Source organism: Hydractinia symbiolongicarpus, chromosome 4, assembly GCF_029227915.1.
Source record: "Hydractinia symbiolongicarpus strain clone_291-10 chromosome 4, HSymV2.1, whole genome shotgun sequence".
Classification (NCBI taxonomy): domain Eukaryota; kingdom Metazoa; phylum Cnidaria; class Hydrozoa; order Anthoathecata; family Hydractiniidae; genus Hydractinia; species Hydractinia symbiolongicarpus.
In genome coordinates, this window is record NC_079878.1 from 11610766 (window position 1) to 11633927 (window position 23162).

Consider the following 23162-nt stretch of genomic DNA (forward strand, 5'->3'; position numbering starts at 1 on the left):
TAAATTCCATTGTTTTTTATTTAAGTCACCTGTTTGGCAAATGTTCATAAAAAAGTTTGTAAAATTACTCAATTATAAGTAATTTAGCACCCACAACAATTCAAACAAAGTTGATTTATAGTGGGGTTTTTTCATGGAGCAGACGCCTAAGCCAATCAGTCTGGTCTTTAAAATCAACACTCATCATAAACTTTTATTCAGCAGCCGCACAACAACACAGTTCGCATCTCCTTTAAAGTTTCTGATATCAAAATGAAAAATATGTTCCTGTTTCAATTTCCACAATTCGCATGGAAATTAACAATCATTTTCCGAAAATATGATTTGTCGTATAAAATGTATAAAATCCGACGTAATCGGGAAATAGCTTGATAAAATAAAAATTGTGTTGTAAGTTTATGTAGTAAGGCATTCCTGTTTCCCAATTAAAAAGATTTCCTAGAAATTTAAGGGGTAGTTTCGAGTAACGGCCAAAGCTGGTGTCTAACAGATAAATGCTAAAACCCAAGGTTTATATCCAGGATGCATAGCATAAGATTTAAAATTTCGTCACTTTTCATCCATAAATTTTTATTTGGTAACCCTACCCAGGTTAACCATTGTGCTTCAACAAAATAATTTTTAACGTACTTTCTAATTTAGGTAATTGCCAAGATGTGTAAATTTGACAATGATGTAAAAGAAGTGGATACTGTAGACCATCATCTCAGTTTTTTTGCCAAAGGCTGGGTGTGCCAGATTTATTTGTTACATAGAAAGCCAAAGATGTTTCTCAGATTCCAGAAGAATTTGGTAGGAAGTATAAAGCTGTTTTACCAAGCTTTGGTAGAAGATTTGGAGTTCCAACAAAAATGGCCGCAATTAATCTGGGTTTTAGACAAAGAGACAAAAGCAACAGATCAGTAACTTTATGAATATTAATTAAAAAATTTCTTAAGTGGAACTCAACCTTGCTCGCTCTTGCTCTTTCTCAGTGGATGTAGAACTTGAATTCCTTGGTCACTGAAATAAAACAAACTGAACCCTTTGAGAATTCTAACGGGCTTTGCGATATACTTTGATTGACAAAATTATGTTGAAGCTTATCACATTTTTCTATGGAGTTTATGCAATTTAGTTGTTACATGCTGTTGCGTTTCCTAACATCTTTTTGTGCAGTCATACCCGTTGCATTGCTAGATAAATCTTTCTACTAGTTTTCCTGTCTTTTAATTTTTTTACCTTTCCCGAATTTCCTAATTATGCCAAACTCAATTTAAGCAGTCGATATTAAAATCGATTCTTATTCCTAAGTTCCTTAACAAAAAGGTAGAACAAATGACCTAATTTCGTAAATATTTCTGTTTGTTAAGTGCCTCCATTCGAAGCAGAAGGTTACGGTCAAACCCTTAATATAGCCGAGCTTTCCAAGAATAGTCTCGTTTTCAAAATAATTATTATCTTCAAATCTAAATAAAATCCAACCAGAATATTATATTGCTCTAAAAACTTCATTTTTCTCGTGATAATTTAATATTCTATCCGAATATCTTTATTTGAAGAGCACAGAACCATTATAAAATTTTGGATGACGTCATAATTTTTCTAATTTATGAAGTTCGGAAAAGGTATATTTTGTATTTTTAAGTTTTTCAATAAATGAGTAAAATGAATGAATAAAGGAATACTGTATTACGATGTTAAAAAATCTGATTATAATATGATTTTTTTAATTTTTTCTTCAACTAATTTCAAAAGCACTGTTTTAGAGCGCAAAATTGGTCGAAAGAATGAAAAAATATACGTTCTTTTCTCAAAAACAACAAAGACTGATTAGGTACGGAAAAGAGTCGTTAATATTAATTTTCACGTACCTTTTGACGTCGCCACGGGTTTGTACGAAATATCGCAATGCAGCGTTCTTTCCGCTTTTGCACAAGAATAGCTAGAGAATATTTGCACAAATACTGCCAAGTAAATTTATAGACTGTTGTATAAAAGTTTGCGATGTCACAGCAGAATTTTCAAGAGAAGTTTATGTGAGACCGCGTGAAACATTTATATTCATTGTTTTATGTGCATATGCATATTTGATGACCCAAATAATCCAAACAAATATGTTTACCATCCCCAGCAAACGTCGGAAACAAAGATTTTAAAAGTATTAAATCCCTGAATTGCAAATGTATCAAAGAGCTTTAAAACAAACATGTGTTTTTTTTCTTTCATGACATGACAAGAATAGGAATTTAAATGACTACTAAGTCACAAAGTTATTGTTTAATGTTTCTTTATAATAACGTTGTGTGACATATAAACAAAGCATGCAGAAATGGTTGATCGTTTCTCCACAATGTCATGTCTTTCTTTTACTTTGCCGGGTAAATCTGTATCACAATCAATTCGTCCATAGCTACGCTCAGACACCATTGTGGCTCATAGAAAAACATAGGGACGTTCAACGAAATATCACTGCATTGCTATGTCTTGCATTCTGGTTCGTCTGTTAGCAGGAGTAATAAAATTACCATGTGGAAGAGGGTTCCGAAGGTATGCTTTGGTGTAGCCATTTTGCGTAGACACAGGCAAACAGCTATTAATATAGAGACTAGTAGGCAACCAGTGGATAGATTGACGGGTTCAACCGTTCTCTTTATTCCACTAGTCCCGCTTGCGTGTACCTGTAACACGCCTTTAAAATACATAGAAACAACGGGTATAGATTTTATGAAATCTTAGGTGTTTTTTATCAAGGAAATACAAAGAAACAGACTTTCCTAATCTAATGGTGATCGGCTACTACAAATCTTTTCCAGTTGGCATGACAATGTCAAAAAGTGCTGTATAAAGTCATCACTAAAGTCAAAGGTATTTTAAAACGCTTGCATGACATAAAATGCAGAACCATCTACTTAATTTAACTTAATCGTCTAGAGAGAGCTCTATGCATCACAAATAAGAGCCTAATTAATCTCTAAAGAATGCTTGAAAATATTAGGACCCCTAATTGATCTATAAACCACAAACTTGCTCAATTTTTCTTATTTTGATTTTGCCAAGGGCGTCATAAAATGTAGCATGCACAATGGTTTACTGATTCACAATATGCAACGTCTTTCTGCTACCGGATCGGACAAACATGAAACACAAAACGTCGATAAAATTGATGAAGTAGAAAAAACTTGACTTGATCTAACGCATTCATTAAAAAGGTTCGTCAAAATGGCGGACTGACGTCCCGTCTCCCTGTTTATTTTAACATAAAGGGATTAGTCTACAGAAGCAAATGACTTGAAGAAGAAGAAGAAGAAGAAGAAGAAGAAGAAGAAGAAGAAGAAGAAGAAGAAGAAGAAGAAGAAGAAGAAGAAGAAGAAGAAGAAGAAGAAGAAGAAGAAGAAGAAGAAGAAGAAGAAGAAGAAGAAGAAGAAGAAGAAGAAGAAGAAGAAGAAGAAGAAGAAGAAGAAGAAGAAGAAGAAGAAGAAGAAGAAGAAGAAGAAGAAGAAGAAGATTTCAATTGTAAAACGTTTTGATTTTTCTACTATTTCATTTAGGATAAGGCTGTCTATAGCTTTTGCATTCATTAGCATTTGTGCTTTAGCACTTTTAGAGAAAGTAGAAAAGGATCTTACAGACGAAGTCACGGATGCCGAAGACCCTGCTCGCTACAAAATATGATTTATGATTTACCCACGATTATGAGCTTATCTATACCCTTAGGTGGTCCTCTCAAAAAAGTCTACAATTCTGCGACCACTCATTGTTATTGTTATTGAACGATACAACTGTGGGAGAAACATCTAAAATATCCAAAAGCAATTCTGTTTCCGCAAACATGTCTATATAGAAAAGCACGCACGCACGCTTTGTGTGTGGTGAACGTATTTGTAACAAGAACACTCACTTCTGTTTGAGACGTAGATGTTACAAGGAGAGATATTATGGAGTATGTTGGCTTCGCGTGTGCAACAAGTTTAACTCACTTTTGCTACCGTCGAAGATGCTAAGACAGGAAACTGTACGTGTATTGTGGATGATACGTCTGCCTAAGAAATAGCTATCGATATTATGGCGGAAATATTAAACGCAAACCATAATTGACAAATTCTAGTTGTTCTCTTGTAGCTTTGTTGTAAAGCGTAGAATGAGAATAGCATTGATATCTTAGGCAGTTGTCTAGTTGAGCGATTGCTGTGCTTGAACGACTTTAGTAGCTTAAATGGGAGCTTTAAATGACTACTGACACTAGGAAACCCTTCGCAGGACCCTCTTTGAAAGCAGTATCAATAGTAACTCAAGAGGTCACCATGTGTGAATAATTGCATTAAAAAATTTCGTTTAATTGTTGATGTTATTTCGTTTATTCACTAATGAAAAAAATTGGCAAATTCTAGCAGACGTTCAAAACACTGATATTGAGCACGTTGTTCCTTCACTTATTTTTTGGTTCTTTCTTGAACTTGCTAAGCAGAATGGTCTGCGCAATGTCTTAAAGTGGTACAGAAAGCAATTTCCGCAGTGCAGAGGAATCAATACGAGCATGAATATCAGGAAAATCATGTCCGTGCTTTTTGCATATTGTGCACGTACTTTATATGTTCAGGACTTTTCGGTTTTAAAGTAGGTGTTGATCTCGCCTAAAAATATGGCGCTGTACATGCAGTTAAATCTGATAAGACCAATCACAAAAATTAGTGATGTGACGTGGTGTAAAAGTTACGTTGTGGTGGGATAATTGTCCTAAGAAAGGAGCTAAATTTCTGGGTATTAAGATAGAGAAAAAAGAAAACGACGTACTTCTTTTGTCTGAACAAATTTGCTAGTTTGGCACGACGACGCTAAGTCTAGCCAGAGTGTGGTACAAATCATTAACATGATGCCATTGTTTATCTCTATTTGTCATGTCACACAATGTTATGCCATACGATTGTACCGGGCGATTACTGTACCCACGCAATCGATCGATTGCTATTTGGATAGAACGTCTATCCATTCCACGATCTTTACAACACTTGGGGAGCCAACGTGCACGTTTAGTTATGCTCAATCTAATACCCCACAAAAATTGTGAAAATTTCTCTGGTTTGCCTCTAGGTGCAGCTGCTATAAAGAGAAGAGATAAATTAACCGGTATTCTGAACCTAAAAAATTGACATGTAGGTGTCCAATAGATAAATATAATACCCCCTCCCCCGAAATTCTCCCTTCGTACATATATTTCTTGCGTCAGTATTTCATGCATTCTTGTTGGCCTGTTAGTATAGAGTATTAACGTTGCTTTGTAGGGGATTGGCAGAGCAACCGTATTTTTAACATGTGTATGAATGCCGTGTATAAAGTTTAAGCTAATGAATAAGTTTTGGCTACAAACGTAGATTTTAAAGGGACCATTATTATTCAGTTTGGGATAAGAGCTTTTAATCCTGTCTTCCGCAATCAGATTTTTACCAACTAGAAACTGCAGGCTGTAGCTATCTAGCTGTTAGCTACCTCTGGCTAAAAAGTGAAACTAGCCAAATACAGTTGGCTGTAACAAAGTCTTCAAATAAGCTTTCTAATGCTAAATACAGTTTCATACCTACGCCTTTTACTGTAATATAAACTTTGTCAAAAGTGTAAAGTTTATTAAATCAATATGAGAAAAAGTGTCGATTACCCTGTGATACTAGGGATTTTTTAACGCAATTAACTTCATAAAGACATAGGATGTGCTTGTGTTGTAGGATGTGCTTTTATTTAACCTGACGATGCAAATATTTCAATAACTTAGTGCACTGACATTGACACTCTTCATGGTAAGTTACGTGTAAAATAATTGATGAAAGGACGATGTCTTTAATGAATGATTGGAAAAACTGAAATGTATTTATAATGGGGAACAAAATTTGTCCGCTGCGTTGAGAATAAGTTTAAGACATCCTTTCATCCGGTCAAGACATCCTATCATCAATTACTTAACACGTTAAGTCACACTGCGCATTGAAGGGAGACATGTTGTTTCAGCACATCATGGAATACCATTATGCGTGAAATGACAACGCCCTATCCACGTTTCGCTTCTATTGTGGTGCAAGGTTTTTCGTAAAGTGGATTATTTTTTAACAATTTCAAAATTCCTTTGAAACAAATTAGAAACTTTTTTGCTAATTTTTAACTTTAACAGTAAGGTTTCAAAAGTTTTCAAGTAAAAACGACTGAAGGAATTATTTAGTGACGTGCATTTGCCTCTGGCACACCATTTTTAATGCTCCATTTAAAAAAATAAAAAAAATTGCATGAAGTGATACCATAAAAAATATAAATATATAGCTGGGAAATATGGTAACCCGTCCTGGCAGATTTTTTTGCTTTCAATATTGCTTCCCGTAAAACCTTCTTTCGTGTCAAACCTTCCTTCGTGTGAAACTTTGCTTCATATCAAACTTTGCTTCCCGTCAAACCTTGCTTCCTGTCAAATATTGCTTTCTGTCAAACTGGTGGGCAAAGCTTACAAAATCTTTTCGCAACTGGCTTAAAAAACCTTTCCATGCAATAACTTGAGAGAAAAACCGTGAAGCTAAAACAAAAGTATTAAACTTTGCATTTAAGGAAATAAATTAGTAACACAATCAGAAAACTAGAATTTTTGTATTAACGGGACTGTCCCTTCTGTTGAAAATACACAGATTTAATCAAGAGGTCTTCATGTGATATTCCCTTAAGTGATTTCCGGAACAGGAACAGATCTTTGCATGGGGATTTTTATATAAATTGTTTATAGTTTGAATTTAGTTTTAAAAAGTTCCTTTTTTTGAACAGGGAACACGTCTCGCTAGGCGCGAAAATAGAACGTTTTTCCTGAAAGAAATCTTTCATTTTGTGTTGTGCTATTTGTGTATGAAGGCAAAAGAATTTGGTAGGAAGTATAAAGCTGTTTTACCAAGCTTTGGTAGAAGATTTGGAGTTCCAACAAAAATGGCCGCAATTAATCTGGGTTTTAGACAAAGAGACAAAAGCAACAGATCAGTAACTTTATGAATATTATTTGAAAATTGCATTTGCTAGATAAATCTTTCTACTAGTTTTCCTGTCTTTTAATTTTTTTACCTTTCCCGAATTTCCTAATTATGCCAAACTCAATTTAAGCAGTCGATATTAAAATCGATTCTTATCCCTAAGTTCCTTAACAAAAAGGTAGAACAAATGACCTAATTTCGTAAATATTTCTGTTTGTTAAGTGCCTCCATTCGAAGCAGAAGGTTACGGTCAAACCCTTAATATAGCCGAGCTTTCCAAGAATAGTCTCGTTTTCAAAATAATTATTATCTTCAAATCTAAATAAAATCCAACCAGATTATTATATTGCTCTAAAAACTTCATTTTTCTCGTGGTAATTTAATATTCTATCCGAATATCCTTATTTGAAGAGCACAGAACAATTATAAAATTTGGGATGACGTCATAATTATTAAAATCTATGAAATTCGGAAAAGGTATATTTTGTATTTTTAAGTTTTTCAATAAATGAGTAAAATGATTGAATAAAGGAATACTGCATTACGATGTTAAAAAATCTGATTATAATATGATTTTTTTAATTTTTTCTTTAACTAATTTCAAAAGCACTATTTTAGAGCGCAAAATTGGGCGAAAGAATGGAAAATGTACTTTCTTTTCTCAAAAACAACAAAGACTGATTAGGTACGGAAAAGAGTCGTTAATATCGAATTTCACGTGCTTTTTGACGTCGCCACGGGTTTGTACGAAATATCGCAATGCAGCGTTTGTTCCGCTTTTGCACAAGAATAGCTAGAGAATATTTGCACAAATACTGCCAAGTAAATTTATAGACTGTTGTATAAAAGTTTGCGATGTCACAGCAGAATTTGCGAGAGAGGTTTATGTGAGACCGCGTGAAACATTTATATTCATTGTTATATGTGCATATGCATATTTGATGACCCAAATAATCCAAACAAATATGTTTACCATCCCCGGCAAACGTCGGAAACGAAGATTTTAAAAGTATTAAATCCCTGAATTGCGAATGTATCAAAGAGCTTTAAAACAAACATGTGTTTTTTTTCTTTCATGACATGACAAGAATAGGAATTTAAATGACTACTAAGGAATACCTATAAGTCACAAAGTTATTGTTTATTGCTTCTTTAGTATAACGTTGTGTGACATAAAACAAAGCATGCAGAAATGGTTGATCGTTTCTCCACAATGTCACGTCTTTCTTTTACTTTGCCGGGTAAATCTGTATCACAATCAATTCGTCCATAGCTACGCTCAGTCACCATTGTGGCTCATAGACGAACATAGGGACGTTCGACGAAATATCCCCGCATTGCTATGTCTTGCATTCTGGTTCGTCATTTAGCGGGAGTAATAAAATTACCTTGTGGAAGGGATTAGTCTACAGAAGCAAATGACTTTAAAGTCACTTGCTTCGCCTAAGATAAATAAAACACTGTTTTTTACAAATCGAAACGGCATAGAAGAAGAAGAAGAAGAAGAAGAAGAAGAAGAAGAAGAAGAAGAAGAAGAAGAAGAAGAAGAAGAAGAAGAAGAAGAAGAAGAAGAAGAAGAAGAAGAAGAAGAAGAAGAAGAAGAAGAAGAAGAAGAAGAAGAAGAAGAAGAAGAAGAAGAAGAAGAAGAAGAAGAAGAAGAAGAAGAAGAAGAAGAAGAAGAAGAAGAAGAAGAAGAAGAAGAAGAAGAAGAAGAAGAAGAAGAAGAAGAAGAAGAAGAAGAAGAAGAAGAAGAAGAAGAAGAAGAAGAAGAAGAAGAAGAAGAAGAAGAAGAAGAAGAAGAAGAAGAAGAAGAAGAAGAAGAAGAAGAAGAAGAAGAAGAAGAAGAAGAAGAAGAAGAAGAAGAATTCAATTGTAAAATGTTTTGATTTTTCTACTATTTCATTTAGGATAAGGCTGTCTATAGCTTTTGCATTCATTAGCATTTGTGCTTTAGCATTGTCAGAGAAAGTAGAAAAGGATCTTACAGACGAAGTCACGGATGCCAAAGACCCTGCTCTCTACAAAATATGATTTATGATTTACTCACGATTACGAGCTTATCTATACTCTTAGGTGGTCCCCACAAAAAACACTACAATTCTGTGACTACTCATTGTTATTGTTATTGAACGATACAACAAAACATCCTATCGCCTTTGTGGGAGAAACACCTAAAATATCCAAAAGCAATTCTGTTTCCGCAAACATGTCTATATAGAAAAGCACGCACGCACGTTTTGTGTGTGGTGAACGTATTTGTAACAAGAACACTCACTTCTGTTTGAGACGTGGATGTTACAAGGAGAGATATTATGGAGTATGTTGGCTTCGCGTGTGCAACAAGTTTAACTCACTTTTGCTACCGTCGAAGATGCTAAGACAGGAAACTGTACGTGTATTGAGGATGATACGTCTGCCTAAGAAATAACTATCGATATTGTCGCGGAAATATTAAACGCAAACAATAATTGACAAATTCTAGTTGTTCTCTTGTAGCTTTGTTGTAAAGCGTAGAATGAGAATAGCATTGATATCTTAGGCAGTTGTCTAGTTGAGCGATTGCTGTGCTTGAACGACTTTAGTAGCTTAAATGGGAGCTTTAAATGACTACTGACACTAGGAAACCCTTCGCAGGACCCTCGTTGATAGCAGTATCAATAGTAACTCAAGAGGTCACCATGTGTGAATAATTGCATTAAAAAAATTCGTTTAATTGTTGATGATATTTTGTTTATTCACTAATGAAAAAAATTGGCAAATTCTAGCAGACGTTCAAAACACTGATATTGAGCACGTTGTTCCTTCACTTATTTTTTGGTTCTTTCTTGAACTTGCTAAACAGAATGGTCAGCGCAATGTCTTAAAGTGGTACAGAAAGCAATTTCCGCAGTGCAGAGGAATCAATACGAGCATGAATCTCAGGAAAATCATGTCCGTGCTTTTTGCATATTGTGCACGTACTTTATATGTTCAAGACTTTTCGGTTTTATAGTAGGTGTTGATCTCACCTAAAAATATGGCGCTGTACATGCAGGTAAATCTGATAAGACCAATCACAAAAATTAGTGGTGTGACGTGGTTCAAAAGTTACGTTGTGGTGGGATAATTGTCCTAAGAAAGGAGCTAAATTTCTGGGTATTAAGATAGAGAAAAAAGAAAACGAGGTACTTCTTTTGTTCGATCAAATTTGCTAGTTTGGCACGACGACGCTAAGTCTAGCCAGAGCGTGGTACAAATCATTAACATGATGCCATTGTTTATCTCTATTTGTCATGTCACACAATGTTATGCCATACGATTGTACCGGGCGATTACTGTACCCACGCAATCGATCGATTGCTATTTGGATAGAACGTCTATCCATTCCACGATATTTACAACACTTGGGGAGCCAACGTGCACAACGTTTAGTTATGCTCAATCTAATACCCCACAAAAATTGTGAAAATTTCTCTGGTTTGCCTCTAGGTGCAGCTGCTATAAAGAGAAGAGATAAATTAACCGGTATTCTGAACCTAAAAAATTGACATGTAGGTGTCCAATAGATAAATATAATACCCCCTCCCCCGAAATTCTCCCTTCGTACATATATTTCTTGCGTCAGTATTTCATGCATTCTTGTTGGCCTGTTAGTATAGAGTATTAACGTTGCTTTGTAGGGGATTGGCAGAGCAACCGTATTTTTAACATGTGTATGAATGCCGTGTATAAAGTTTAAGCTAATCAATAAGTTTTGGCTACAAACGTAGATTTTAAAGGGACCATTATTATTCAGTTTGGGATAAGAGCTTTTAATCCTGTCTTCCGCAATCAGATTTTTACCAACTAGAAACTGCAGGCTGTGGTTATCTAGCTGTTAGCTACCTCTGGCTAAAAAGTGAAACTAGCCAAATACAGTTGGCTGCAACAAAGTCTTCAAATAAGCTTTCTAATGCTAAATACAGTTTCATACCTACGCCTTTTACTGTAATATAAACTTTGTCAAAAGTGTAAGGTTTATTAAATCAATATGAGAAAAAGTGTCGATTAACCTGTGATACTAGGGATTTTTTAACGCAATTAACTTCATAAAGACATAGGATGTGCTTGAGTTGTGGGATGTGCTTTAATTTAACCTGACGATGCAAATATTTCAATAACTTAGTGCACTGACATTGACATGGTAAGTTACGTGTAAAATAATTGATGAAAGGACGATGTCTTTAATGAATGATTGGAAAAACTGAAATGTATTTATAATGGGGAACAAAATTTGTCCGCTGCGTTGAGAATAAGTTTAAGACATCCTTTCATCCGGTCAAGACATCCTATCATCAATTACTTAACACGTTAAGTCACACTGCGCATTGAAGGGAGACATGTTGTATCAGCACATCATGGAATACCATAATGCGTGAAATGACAACGCCCTATCCACGTTTTGCTTCTATTGTGGTGCAAGGTTTTTCGTAAAGTGGATTATTCTTTAACAATTTCAAAATTCCTTTAAAACAAATTAGAAACTTTTTCGCTAATTTTTAACTTTAAGAGTAAGGTTTCAAAAGTTTTCAAGTAAAAACAACTGAAGGAATTATTTAGTGACGTGCATTTGCCTCTGGCACACAATTTTTAATGCTCCATTTAAAAAAATAAAAAAAATTGCATGAAGTGATACCATAAAAAATATAAGTATATAGCTGGAAAATATGGTAACTTGTCCTGGCGGATATTTTTGCTTTCAATATTGCTTCCCGTAAAACCTTCCTTCGTGTCAAACCTTCCTTCGTGTGAAACTTTGCTTCATATCAAACTTTGCTTCCCGTCAAACCTTGCTTCCTGTCAAATATTGCTTTCTGTCAAACTGGTGGGCAAAGCTTACAAAATCTTTTCGCAACTGGCTTAAAAAACCTTTCCTTGCAATAACTTAAGAGAAAAACCGCGAAGCTAAAACAAAAGTATTAAACTTTGCATTTAAGGAAATAAATTAGCAACACAATCAGAAAACTAGAATTTTTGTATTAACGGGACTGTCCCTTTTGTTGAAAATATACAGATCAATTTAATCAAGAGGTCTTCATCTGATATTCCCTTAAGTGATTTCCGGAACAGGAACAGATCCAATTTTGCATGGGGATTTTTATATAAATTGTTTATAGTTTGAATTTAGTTTTAAAAAGTTCCTTTTTTTGAACAGGAAACACGTCTCGCTAGGCGCGAAAATAGAACGTTTTTCCTGAAAGAAATTTCTCATTTTGTGTTGTGCTATTCGTGTATGAAGGCAAAAGAATTGCAACTGTTTAATGTTCGTTTTGCTTATATTTAGCCAACACCCGTGATAGAATTTACAATTGTCATTTAGTAAGGCTTAAATCGTCGAAGTTTGTTGTAATAACATCGGTAGCTACTTTTTCGGTAGACAGATCTTCCGCAATAGCCGTACAATTTTTTGCTGTAACAACGACGTTGGTGACAGAAATGTGTACGCTTGTGACAAACACCATATCCACAGACTCTGTACCATTTTTTCAAATAGCATCTGCGTTTCCAACAGAATTGAGTGTGTTTATTACAAACACCATATCCGCATATGCGATACCATCTCTTTGAGTAGCATCTTCTCTTCCAGCAAAACTGAGTACGCCTGTTACAAACACGGTGGCCACAGATACGGTAATGCCTCTTTGCATAGACACGTCTTCGGAAGCAGAAGTGACTTCTGATGTTGTAGATTTTTTTTCCGCAATAACGATAGTATTTTCTGCTGTAAAGTTTGTTTCGGTAGCAATAGTGGGTTGCAGAGCTATATCGCCTGTATGGTCCGCCTATGAGAAGAAAAGTAAGATAAGTTCTAATAACTATTTAATTCTACTAGGTATTGCCACCAGAAGACACTGAGGAAATTTCCTATAAAAAGTGCAAACAAAGAACTTACATCTTCTGTAGTGAGTAGGATCTTCAAGATCAATTGATTCGCTGGTGTTATCCTGTTCTACTTCTTCTGCAAGCGCAAAAGCGCAAATGCCGATCAATGCAAGAGCTATGTACAGCTTCATTCTCTATGAAAAATGTCGTTGTATAACAATAACCGTCGTGTAACACTGGATTTCTCCCTAGTTAAAGAATAAGTAGATGCACTTACCTGTTTCTATACTTTTGCCTCTCAGGGACACAATGTAAAACTGCATGATATTTTCCCCGTTTTATACCTTTTTAAAAAGTGCTTAATCATGAAAAGATAAAATAAATGAAATAAAATATTTACCGCTAATTATATCAGCACATGCTTTAATGAGGCTATCAAGACCACAGTTCCATTTTAGACGTATTGGAAACCCATTGATATCAATTGTCAAGGGAAGAAAATATTTTAAATAAACGCAGGGCAGGAAGTGACACTTGTCTAATTAAAGGTTTTTTTCGTTAACGGTGTAATGCACGCAGGAAAGATTATCTTTAAAAGAAAATTGAAGAAAAGTTTGACAGCGGAATATTGATTTTTCTAATAAAGGGTGGTGATATGATAAACATTTTTCTTCCATGTCGCTTACAGACTACATCTGTAGCTAATATTCTAACAACAGTGCGATCATTGTCGTTGTTCGACATCTATTTAAATGATTAAGTACTATTTTTTCCGATCTAAAATAAAAATGCAGCTTAAATATTCTCGATTGATTTAATTTTGCATCTATTTATATTTTTTTTTTATTTATCAGAATATTTATACAGGATATGTACATTTCAGTTTTAAAAAACTGCTATAAATATGTGTCCTGTTTAAAATATAAAAGTAATGATTTAAAAAATAAATTATATATAAAATAAACTATTCAAAAGAAAAATATTAATATAATAGACAGAGAAGATTATAAACATACCCAAACAGACTATATCTAAACAAATGTGAGAGAGAAGGGTAAATTTACTAAGTATATATTAAAAATAGAAAACTATAAATGATAACTCTGCGCACATGTTATATAATATAATATGTTCTTCAAAATAAATAGTTAGATAGATTGAAACGAATGTGAGAAAATAAAATGTTGAAAACTAATACGAGACCAAAAATAGAGAGCTGTTGATAAAAAAGAAAATTAAGAACTACCGTAAAAATATTAGGTAAATAATAATCTAAAATACGAAATCTTTGATCTTTTGATTAAAATCATTCACATTTGTCGCTTTTCGTACATCTAGTGGCAAACTATTATATATTTTCGCTCCCATATAACGAAAACTGCCTCGTGTTACTTCCAATTTGATTTTTGGAATCTTCAGCAAACAGTTTTGGTTTCTCGTGCATTTGGAGTGAGAATTTAATTCTTTCATGTTACTACATGTTTCACCAGCAATGCATTTCTTCACCGTTTTACAAGCATGCAAAATAACAGTGTAAGTTGATTTGATGTTTGCGTTTTTGGTTATCTGTTTTGCACGACTGTCCAGAGAATTCAATTTATTTATTTCGGTTCTTGACAAGTTTAAATTTATGATACTGTTGAAAACTACCAGTGGTATAATCATAGAGTTGTAAATTGTTGTGGCAGTATTATTGTCCATGTTCTTTCTCAGATTTTGTAACAGACGTAAACGAGAAGAAGCTTTTTTATATGCTTTGTTGAAGTTATCTGATAGAGTTAGATAGAGTCTCAACTTGCAACCATTAGGTCAGTAATGCTAGGTTTAGCAAGGGATAGGATAGCCAGTGATTTTCAAGTCGATTTAATCAAATGTTCTAAGATCGAAAGTCCTAAACTCTTGACCCGTCCCAATTGTTTCTGATATCAGTGCGAATATTTTTCAAGAATTTCGGGACTGTCATGAAGGCAGACGTGGATTACTTTCGCGTGTACGCCGGAAAATGTTACTATCAAATTTTGCAAAAAAAGCAAATCTGTAGACTGCTGTTTGCGGAACCTTTATCATGTATGAAAAATGGCGATAAAACAGCTATTGGTTTATTGTGTTTTATTGTAGTTATTTCTTGTAAAAGTATTTTACTTTTTCAAACGGAGAGAGAAATTGACTCGCTAACGCTTTGTATGCGAAATGCATACCTCTTAGATATGCATAATTTTGTAAATTCATTGCACTGATCGGTCACCATCAGCTGATTTAAGACTATCCAGTCCCTATGTACGCCCTAGTACGCCTTTCACCTTCCAAAATTAGAAAGGAAAACTAATTTATCTAAAAGTGCTGAACCGTCACAAATTCAACCGTCACAAAGTGAGAAAATATCACTTTTGGTTGTTTGAATCAATTAATCTGCGCTCTTTGAGTGCTAAAACTAATAGTATTTTTTATGATCCAATTATTCCAAAAAAAACAGTTGTGGTATTGTAATGTTGATGAAACAACCATGTGTCATTTCGACGTCTGGTCACCAATCATGACATGTTTTACATATTAAAATATCCAGTACGAGATAAGTAGATTCGTTTTATCATTAGCTAACCATTAATACATTTATTTTACATTGTGGGGTAACTTTTTTAGAATGTCAAGGATGGTCTTTTTGTAGATACAGACAATAGGTTCAAATAGGTCAAGCAGTATATTGCCGTTAAACTAACGCACTCATCTAGGAACTTTAAGCAATTGTAACGTATGCCAGAAACTGTCGTTACCTCCTAACATGCCTTCTTTAGTGACAGAAATGAATAATGACTTGATCACTAATTAACGATACTACTCACTAAAAAGTGACAAAGTAATCAATTTTTTACGCTGATTCAGTTTGTTATTAAGTTTTTGTGTCGTTAAATATTTCTGTTCATATAGGTGAATATTTATCATAGCACATCCGTATTTTATTCTCAATAGAGAATGAAATACGGATGTTGAGAATGAAATACGGATGTGCTATGATAAATATTCATCTATATGCATACACACCATCCGGATAAACTATCTGAGTTCATCGCTATCATATTGCCGCACGTAGTGTAGTGAGTTCGTCTGCGGCTCCCAGTTCTGGGGACCGCGCATCGAATCCCGCTCACTGCTTGGCAGTATGTTAGTGATGAACAAAGTAGTTCTTCTTCAATATAATTTCTTTTCATGTTGCGATAATTAGCAAAATTTTTCATTGAATTAATTAAAACAGAAATGAATTAAAAGCCCTTTTTAAATTAACCAACTGAAATGTGTCCTCGTTTATAGAGCAATAGAGAACACATATGCCTTTTCTATTTCAAACTTTTATATTAAAAACAAAGAAAAATTCATGCGGTATTGGACCAGGTATTAGAGCGATAATATACGCTAGTTATTTCACAGGGAAGATAATATGTCAAATAAGTTCGACATATTATCGTTTGTATTAGTAAGAAGTGATAAAAACAATTATTTTTGCTTTTTCGGCTTCAAGGTATGCAAGAGTCTTGTTACAAGAATATATGCTTATAAATAACAAATCGATTAGTTGATATGACCGTCGTTTTGTTAATAAACTTGGTTATTGGAAAGATAATGCTATAACAATATATGATCTAACAGTAAGCAATAGTTTTGTGTTCAGTTTGATTTGAATATTGGTTTTATTCTTTAGCAACTGGTTCAACTCCCCTTAGCGTCATTAGATAAGCTGAATAAAATCAGTAGATGACCCTAGATGCCCCAAAAATCAATGCACCTGAGGTTGCAAATTAGAAATCAAATATAAACAAAGCACACACTTAAAGCCTGCAATTTCTAAAAATTAGGAAAAAGGAAGTTAAAATAACAGAGAAGAACGCAAAGATGCCTCGTTATAGCCTGTCTGCATTGATAGATAGGAAAAAGAGTACTTGTGAAGTAATTTAAAATACATTATAGTATGTTAAGATATAAACTGCCTTGTGGCATAATATGGTGATGACGGTTTTCAAAATTTCATTTTTCTCAGAAAAAAGACGCTTTTCTAATATCGAACTGGCAACAACAATGGAATTTTTAGCGATAATTTCCTTATATTGACATAAATAATGATGACAAAAAAATGGCTAAAATCTTAACTTAATACGAAGTAATGGATTATTTCTTAAAATTGATAACAAAAGTTTTCTTAGCCTAAAATAATGTAATCGGCAAATGAATTTAAACTCAGAACTGTAATTATTTTTGTTCCTGTCATTTGATGCACTAACACTAAACACGAAATTTGTTAACAATTACGAAATTAGATGCGAAGAATGAGAAGGATTTCCTTAAACAAAAAAGGATTTTAAAAAAAAAAAATTAAATTAACTAAAAACATTGAACTCCGATGCTTATTTCACAGGCACAACAAAGGCACAACACTCAATACTTCAAACCAGAAGATGACAGTGCTTCGTGTATTAAAGTAACCCTGTCGCTGTTCACTTTCTGATTGAATTCTTAATAACATGAATTTTGAATCGCCTAAATAGATCTTTTGAAAAACTATACCTTCACCAACACTTTTCTTAAAATTATGTCAAGGAGTAGAAAATCATCTGTTATGTCAAAGTATTTAAGCATGTAATTTAAACTTTTTAATCCCTAATTAGCTTGTAAGGCACAAAAATTATCAGGCAAAAGTTGTTAATAATTCTGTATAAAGAACATGTCGTATAAATTTGAAGTGTAGCAACAGCCAGTCTGAATCGAAAAATACAATGCGACCTAATGGGATAAGTTCGTGATGACGTCATTAAAATGAATAACCGATGCAAAAGGCTGACAATCTCGTATTCTTATTCCAGATGCGCATTTTAGCAATTCGTATTGTTATTATAGACACACAGTGCCATTTGTACCACTACCACTGCTGCTACACAGATTTACCATTCACCAATTTCGTAGGTCACCTACCTGTTGGACAAGGTGTATTCCATATGTTAACATACGCGTACTAAAACGGTCTTTACTTAGAGTGGTTCTGCGTAACTGTTATACAGATGTCAGTTTAACACTAGCAGAAGAAGCAGTGTATGATAAAACAGAGAATTTTTTTGGTTCTTACCAAATTGTAAAGTAAATCGAATACTTAAAGCTTTTCGCCGTTTTTGTGTGTGCTCAAGTGTTCTGTTCCTATTTAAGTAGTAACACATTTTAGTACATTCAAGGTAAATTATAAATATCTTTTTTTACAAAAATTAATGTTCTAAAAGGGCTAGCTATTTTTATAAGCTCGATGAATTTTCATCAACCAGAAACAAATAGAATTGAACTTAATCTTGTTGTTTTTCTCACCTTAATAAATTTACTGTAACATGTCATTAAAATTACTTTCGCTCAGCAAGAAATAATGTGACGCAGCCACGCAGTCTATTTAAAACGTGGCATCTATTGTTCTTTCAAACAAGTATCTGTCAAACGATATGCTCAGCCCGGAGTCAAATGTCGGCTTTTCTTACACGAATATGTGAGTATTAAAACCGTTAAATTAAAAATATAACAAGGATATTTCAACTTTAGAAAATCGCATCAACAACGTTAACCCTACGTGAACTGAAGAACTACTCAACTTCTTTTCGACAAGAGCTGATTCAGACCTTTAATTGTGTTATTAATTAATTGCAGTGATTATGAACACGCACCTACGAAGTGCAAAGAACTACAGCGTACTTAGAAAACAGCATGTGTATTTCTCTTTGCTGGATTTTTAGGGATAATTTCGAGTAATAGCCAATATCTAAATCGCCGAGCGGATGGGACCCAAATATTTCGCATACAGGTGCTTTATAGATAAATAAAAAACTCATTAAGTATCATAACCAAGCAACATAGAAAAAAACAGTTATTAATAAAAAAACGGCAGGGGGGGGGGTCGGAATCAGCCCTCTCCCCAACCTTGGACCGAATAGGGGTAAGACTAATAAGTCATATAATAAGTTATCCTTAAGATTAAAAACGAATAGTTCATTTTTTGTTTTTACAACACCCGTAACAGTAATACCTTCTGAAACGTTTTATTTTATGCCATGATGAATTCTTAACTGCTTTTGACATCAGCCTAAGACAACCATGTCATGCCTCCAGCGGGAAAGACTAAATACTTTAGAATATGGAGTAGTTGTATTCTTACCAAAGAAATTTGTAACATAGATTACTGGTACCCATGGTTGGCTTACTTGATGTAATATACAAAGTACTGCAAAGTTAAATTGTAGATTGTAAAAATTGCATACATGATTTTATTGCGTGTTTAAGGACATTTCACTGGACCAAGAAGTTAAAGGAGAATATGATAGGTAAAAATAAATACAAAGAGCTTTTAAATGCTCCTTTTGTTTATATTTGACCAACACCTATAATAAAAGTTACAATTGTCATCTAATATGGCTTGTTTCGTCGAAGTTTATTGTAGTAACATCGGTAGCTACTTTTTCGGTAGAAAGACTTTCCGCAGTAGCCGTACAATTTTTTGCTGTAACATCGACGTCGGTGACAGAAATGTGTTCGCTTGTCACAAAACCCATATCCACAGATTCTGTACCATCTTTTCAAGTAGCATCGACGTCTCCAACAGAATTGAATATGTTTGTTGCAAACCTTATGTCCACATATGCGGTACCATTTTTTTGAGTAGCATCTTCTCTTCCAGCAAAACTGAGTACGTCTGTTACAAACACTGTAGCCACAGATACGGTAATACCTCTTTGCATAGACACGTCTTCGGAAGCACAGTTGACTTTTGATGTTGTAGATGTTTTTTCCGCAATAACGATAGTATTTTCTACTGTAAAGTTTGTTTCGGTAGCAATAGTGGGTTGCAGAGCTATAGCGTCTGTATGGTCCACCTAGGAGAGAAATATAAGATGAATTCTAATAACTATTTAATTCTAGTAGGCACTGTCACCGGAAAACACTGAGTAAACTCCCTATAAAAACTATAAACAAAGAACTTACATCTTCTGTAGTAAGTGGGATCTTCAAGATCAATTGATTCGCTGGTGTTATCCTGTTCTACTTCTTCTGCAAGCGCAAAAGCACAAATGCCGATCAATGCAAGAGCTATGTACAGCTTCATTCTCTATGAAAAGATTTTGTTGTATAATAATAACCGTCGTGTAACACAAGATTTCGTCGTAGTTAAAAAAAGTAGATGCACTTACCTGTTTCTGTACTTTTGTCTCTCAGGGATACAATGTAAAACTGCATGATATTTTCCCCGTTATATACCTTTGTAAAAAGTGCTTAATCATGAAAAGATAAAATAAATGAATAAAATATTTACCGCTAATTATATCAGCACATGCCTTAATAAGGTTATCAAGACCACAGTTGCATTTTGGACGTATTGGAAACCCATTGATGTCAATTGTCAAGGGAAGAAAATAATTTAAATAAAGCAGGACAGGAAGTGACACTACAATTTCTGTTTAACGGTTCAGGTTCTTTCGTTTCACCTTTAGTAGGAAATTTAGGAAAAAGTTTTGCAGCGGAAGTATATGTTGTTAGTATTATGTCATCAGATTTTTGTTGTAGTGTAGTGTCGTTTACAGACTTCATCTGTGGGAGATGCTTTAATAACAGCAATGCGATCATTTTCGTTGCTAGACTTCTATTTAAGTGATTAAGTACTATTTATACCAGATCTACAATAAATATACAGCCTAAATATTTTTCATTAATTTAATGTTGCATCTAAAATGTGAACTTGAGAGCATTAGGTCAGTAAAGATAGAAGTTGCAAAGGATGTTAAGTTATAAGGTTCTGTCATAAAGTAGTTGGTGATTTTCAAGTCGGTCTAATCAAATAACGTAAGATCGTTAGTCTCAAACTCTTGACCTGTCCCAATTTTTGCTGGCATCAGCACGAATATTTTCTCTTAATTTTGGACTTTTTTGGCGTCCGACGTGAATTATTTCGGTGTGCAGGTGCGCTGGGAAATGTTACTAGCAAAATTTGCAAAGTTAACGACTTGATAGCCTGCTGGTTGCGGAGTACAGGCCATTGGAACCTTTTGATCATGTATAAAAAGTCTCAATAAAGCTGTTATTGTTTTGTTGAGTTTGTCCACGATTGTAGTTATTTCTTGTATAAGGATTTTCTTTTTGAAAAGTAGAAGGAAATGACCTTCCTAACGTTTGATAGGTGAAGTATTATTCCAGCATAAACTAATAAAATGGCAACTGCGTGACAACTTTAAGTCCTGTGTGCCGAATACATGTCTTTCATTGCAAAATTTGAGTCAATTTATTGCACTGATTGGTTCCCATCAGCTGATTTTAAACTATCCAGTCCCTATGTGTAGCTCTGTAAGCCTATTACATTTCCAAAATAGAAGTGAAAACTCACTTTTCTTAGGTTGCACATTTAACCCTTAGAGAGTGAGAAAATATGTCTTTTGATTGTTTGATTCTATTATTATCTAGTCTTTAAGTGCGACAATTAGTGATTTCTTTTATGATCTAATAATTCCGTAAAGACAATTGTGGTGTTGTAATGCTGCTGAAACAACCATGCGCCATGTTGACGACTGGTCGACAATCATTACATTTTTTACATAGTAATATTTTCAGTAGGTGATAAGTAGATTCGTTTTATCATTAGCTAACCATTAATACATTATTTGTATATCATGGGGTGAATGATTTAGAATGTCAAGGATAGTCAAGGGGTTTAGAGAAATGTAGCGTATCCCAGAAACTATCGTTACTTCTATCTACGCCTTCTTTAGGGACAGAAATTTATGTTAATTGCATACTCAGTAACGATAGTAATCACCCAAGAATGCTAATGTAATCAAGATTTTTAGCCGATTTAATTGTAAAAGATTCTATTGCTGCGCCATCGAAAGTAATTATAGAATGAACAAGCTATAATAGAGCTAAATGTTTCCGTTTATTATTTATTTTAAATTAAAAAGAAACACCTTAAATTAACGAGCTAAAAATGCGTTTTAGTTTATGGTGAAGTACACTCCGAATTATGGCGAATGTTTTTTCAATACTGATATTATTGCATTGAAACAAACAAAAATACATGTTGTATTGTACCAGGTTTTACGGTTGATTCTTCTGTCAAAGTAAATGTTTCTTTAACATGATTATATACATTAATCTTCCTTTAAGCGTTGTGGTAATGAGAATGCTATTATTTATCATTCTTTGCTTACATTCGATCCCCTTGAAGTCTCAAATTTCTAAAAATTACGAAGAAGGAAGTAACAGAGAAGAAAATAAAGATGTCTCGTTTAAGAGCATGTTTGCATTAATAGGAAAAAGAGTACTTGCAAAGTAATTTAAACAAAGTGATTAGAACAATGAAAAATTTAGGAACATTTATTTAATATTTAGATAAAATGATGACAACAAAACACTTCCTTGATTTTTTAGCAAGAAGTAGGAGATAATCCTGTTTTACTAAAAATCCTAATTAATTTGTAAAGCACAAAATTATTAAACAAAAATTGTTAATAGTTCTGCATGTAAGACACGTCAGTCAGTGCAAATCAACGGCTAGTGCAAATCGAAAAATAAAATTCTACCTGATCGGATAAATTCGAGATAATGCTATTAAAATACAATGTCCAATGCAAAAGGCTTTCGCAATTTCGTATTACTATTTCAGAAGTGCAGTTTAGGCATTTCGTATTAGCATTTCATATTGTTATCCGAAACAGGCAGTTTTACAACTTTTACTACCATCACTGATACTCATTTTCCCCATTCGTATTGACATTCCAGGCACGCATTTCAGCCATTTCGTATTGCACCCACGGATACGCTGTTGCACCACTTTTTGTTTTAAGACACACAGATTTATCATTTTGTATCATTTCTTTAACTTTTGGAGATTTGCCGCAAACGTCGGCAATACGAAATTATTGTACGTCACCTACATGTTGAAGAAGGCCTGTTTCACATTTCATTTTAAACACGAGCTTACTGAAATTTTCTTCATCTAGAATGATGCTGTGTAACTGTTGCATCGATTATCATTCTCACTTTAATCTGCACTATCAGCAATCAGCACTACCAGGAGAAGTAGCACATGATAAAGAAATTAATTTTTAACTTACTTCTCAATAATCCTACTAATTGACAAACTGCATATTCAAACAAATACATTATTTAAACTCAAAAAGGTTTTAGGGGTCATATAGCGGGACACACATTCAGTATATTTTTAATGTATTCAAACTACCAAAAATAAATGCTCTAGAAAATTTTGCAAGTTTTACATGCTAAAAGAAATATTCATGAAACAAGAAAAACGAAATACCAATGCCAAACGTACAATGGATTTGCGTA

General features: G+C 33.9%; 1 protein-coding gene across 1 annotated transcript; it reads right to left on the reverse strand.

Moving 5' to 3' along the window:
* Window positions 1-19174: 19174 nt before the first annotated feature.
* Window positions 19175-20339, reverse strand: LOC130641276 (zinc finger protein 578-like). Its single transcript, XM_057448014.1, has 2 exons — window positions 19812-20339; window positions 19175-19702 (listed from the first exon to the last, which is right to left on the reverse strand). Exons 1-2 carry the CDS (start codon window positions 19930-19932, stop codon window positions 19236-19238), a joined length of 588 nt encoding a protein of 195 aa, XP_057303997.1. The 5' UTR covers window positions 19933-20339; the 3' UTR covers window positions 19175-19235.
* Window positions 20340-23162: the final 2823 nt, after the last annotated feature.

Bases quoted from the DNA above. Each gene is read 5' to 3' on its own strand.
- LOC130641276 (XM_057448014.1), bottom strand. From the start codon at position 19,932: ATGAAGCTGTACATAGCTCTTGCATTGATCGGCATTTGTGCTTTTGCG. The intron at 19,703-19,811 runs GTAAGTTCTTTG...TTTCTCTCCTAG, and splicing joins TCCCACTTACTACAGAAGAT to GTGGACCATACAGACGCTAT.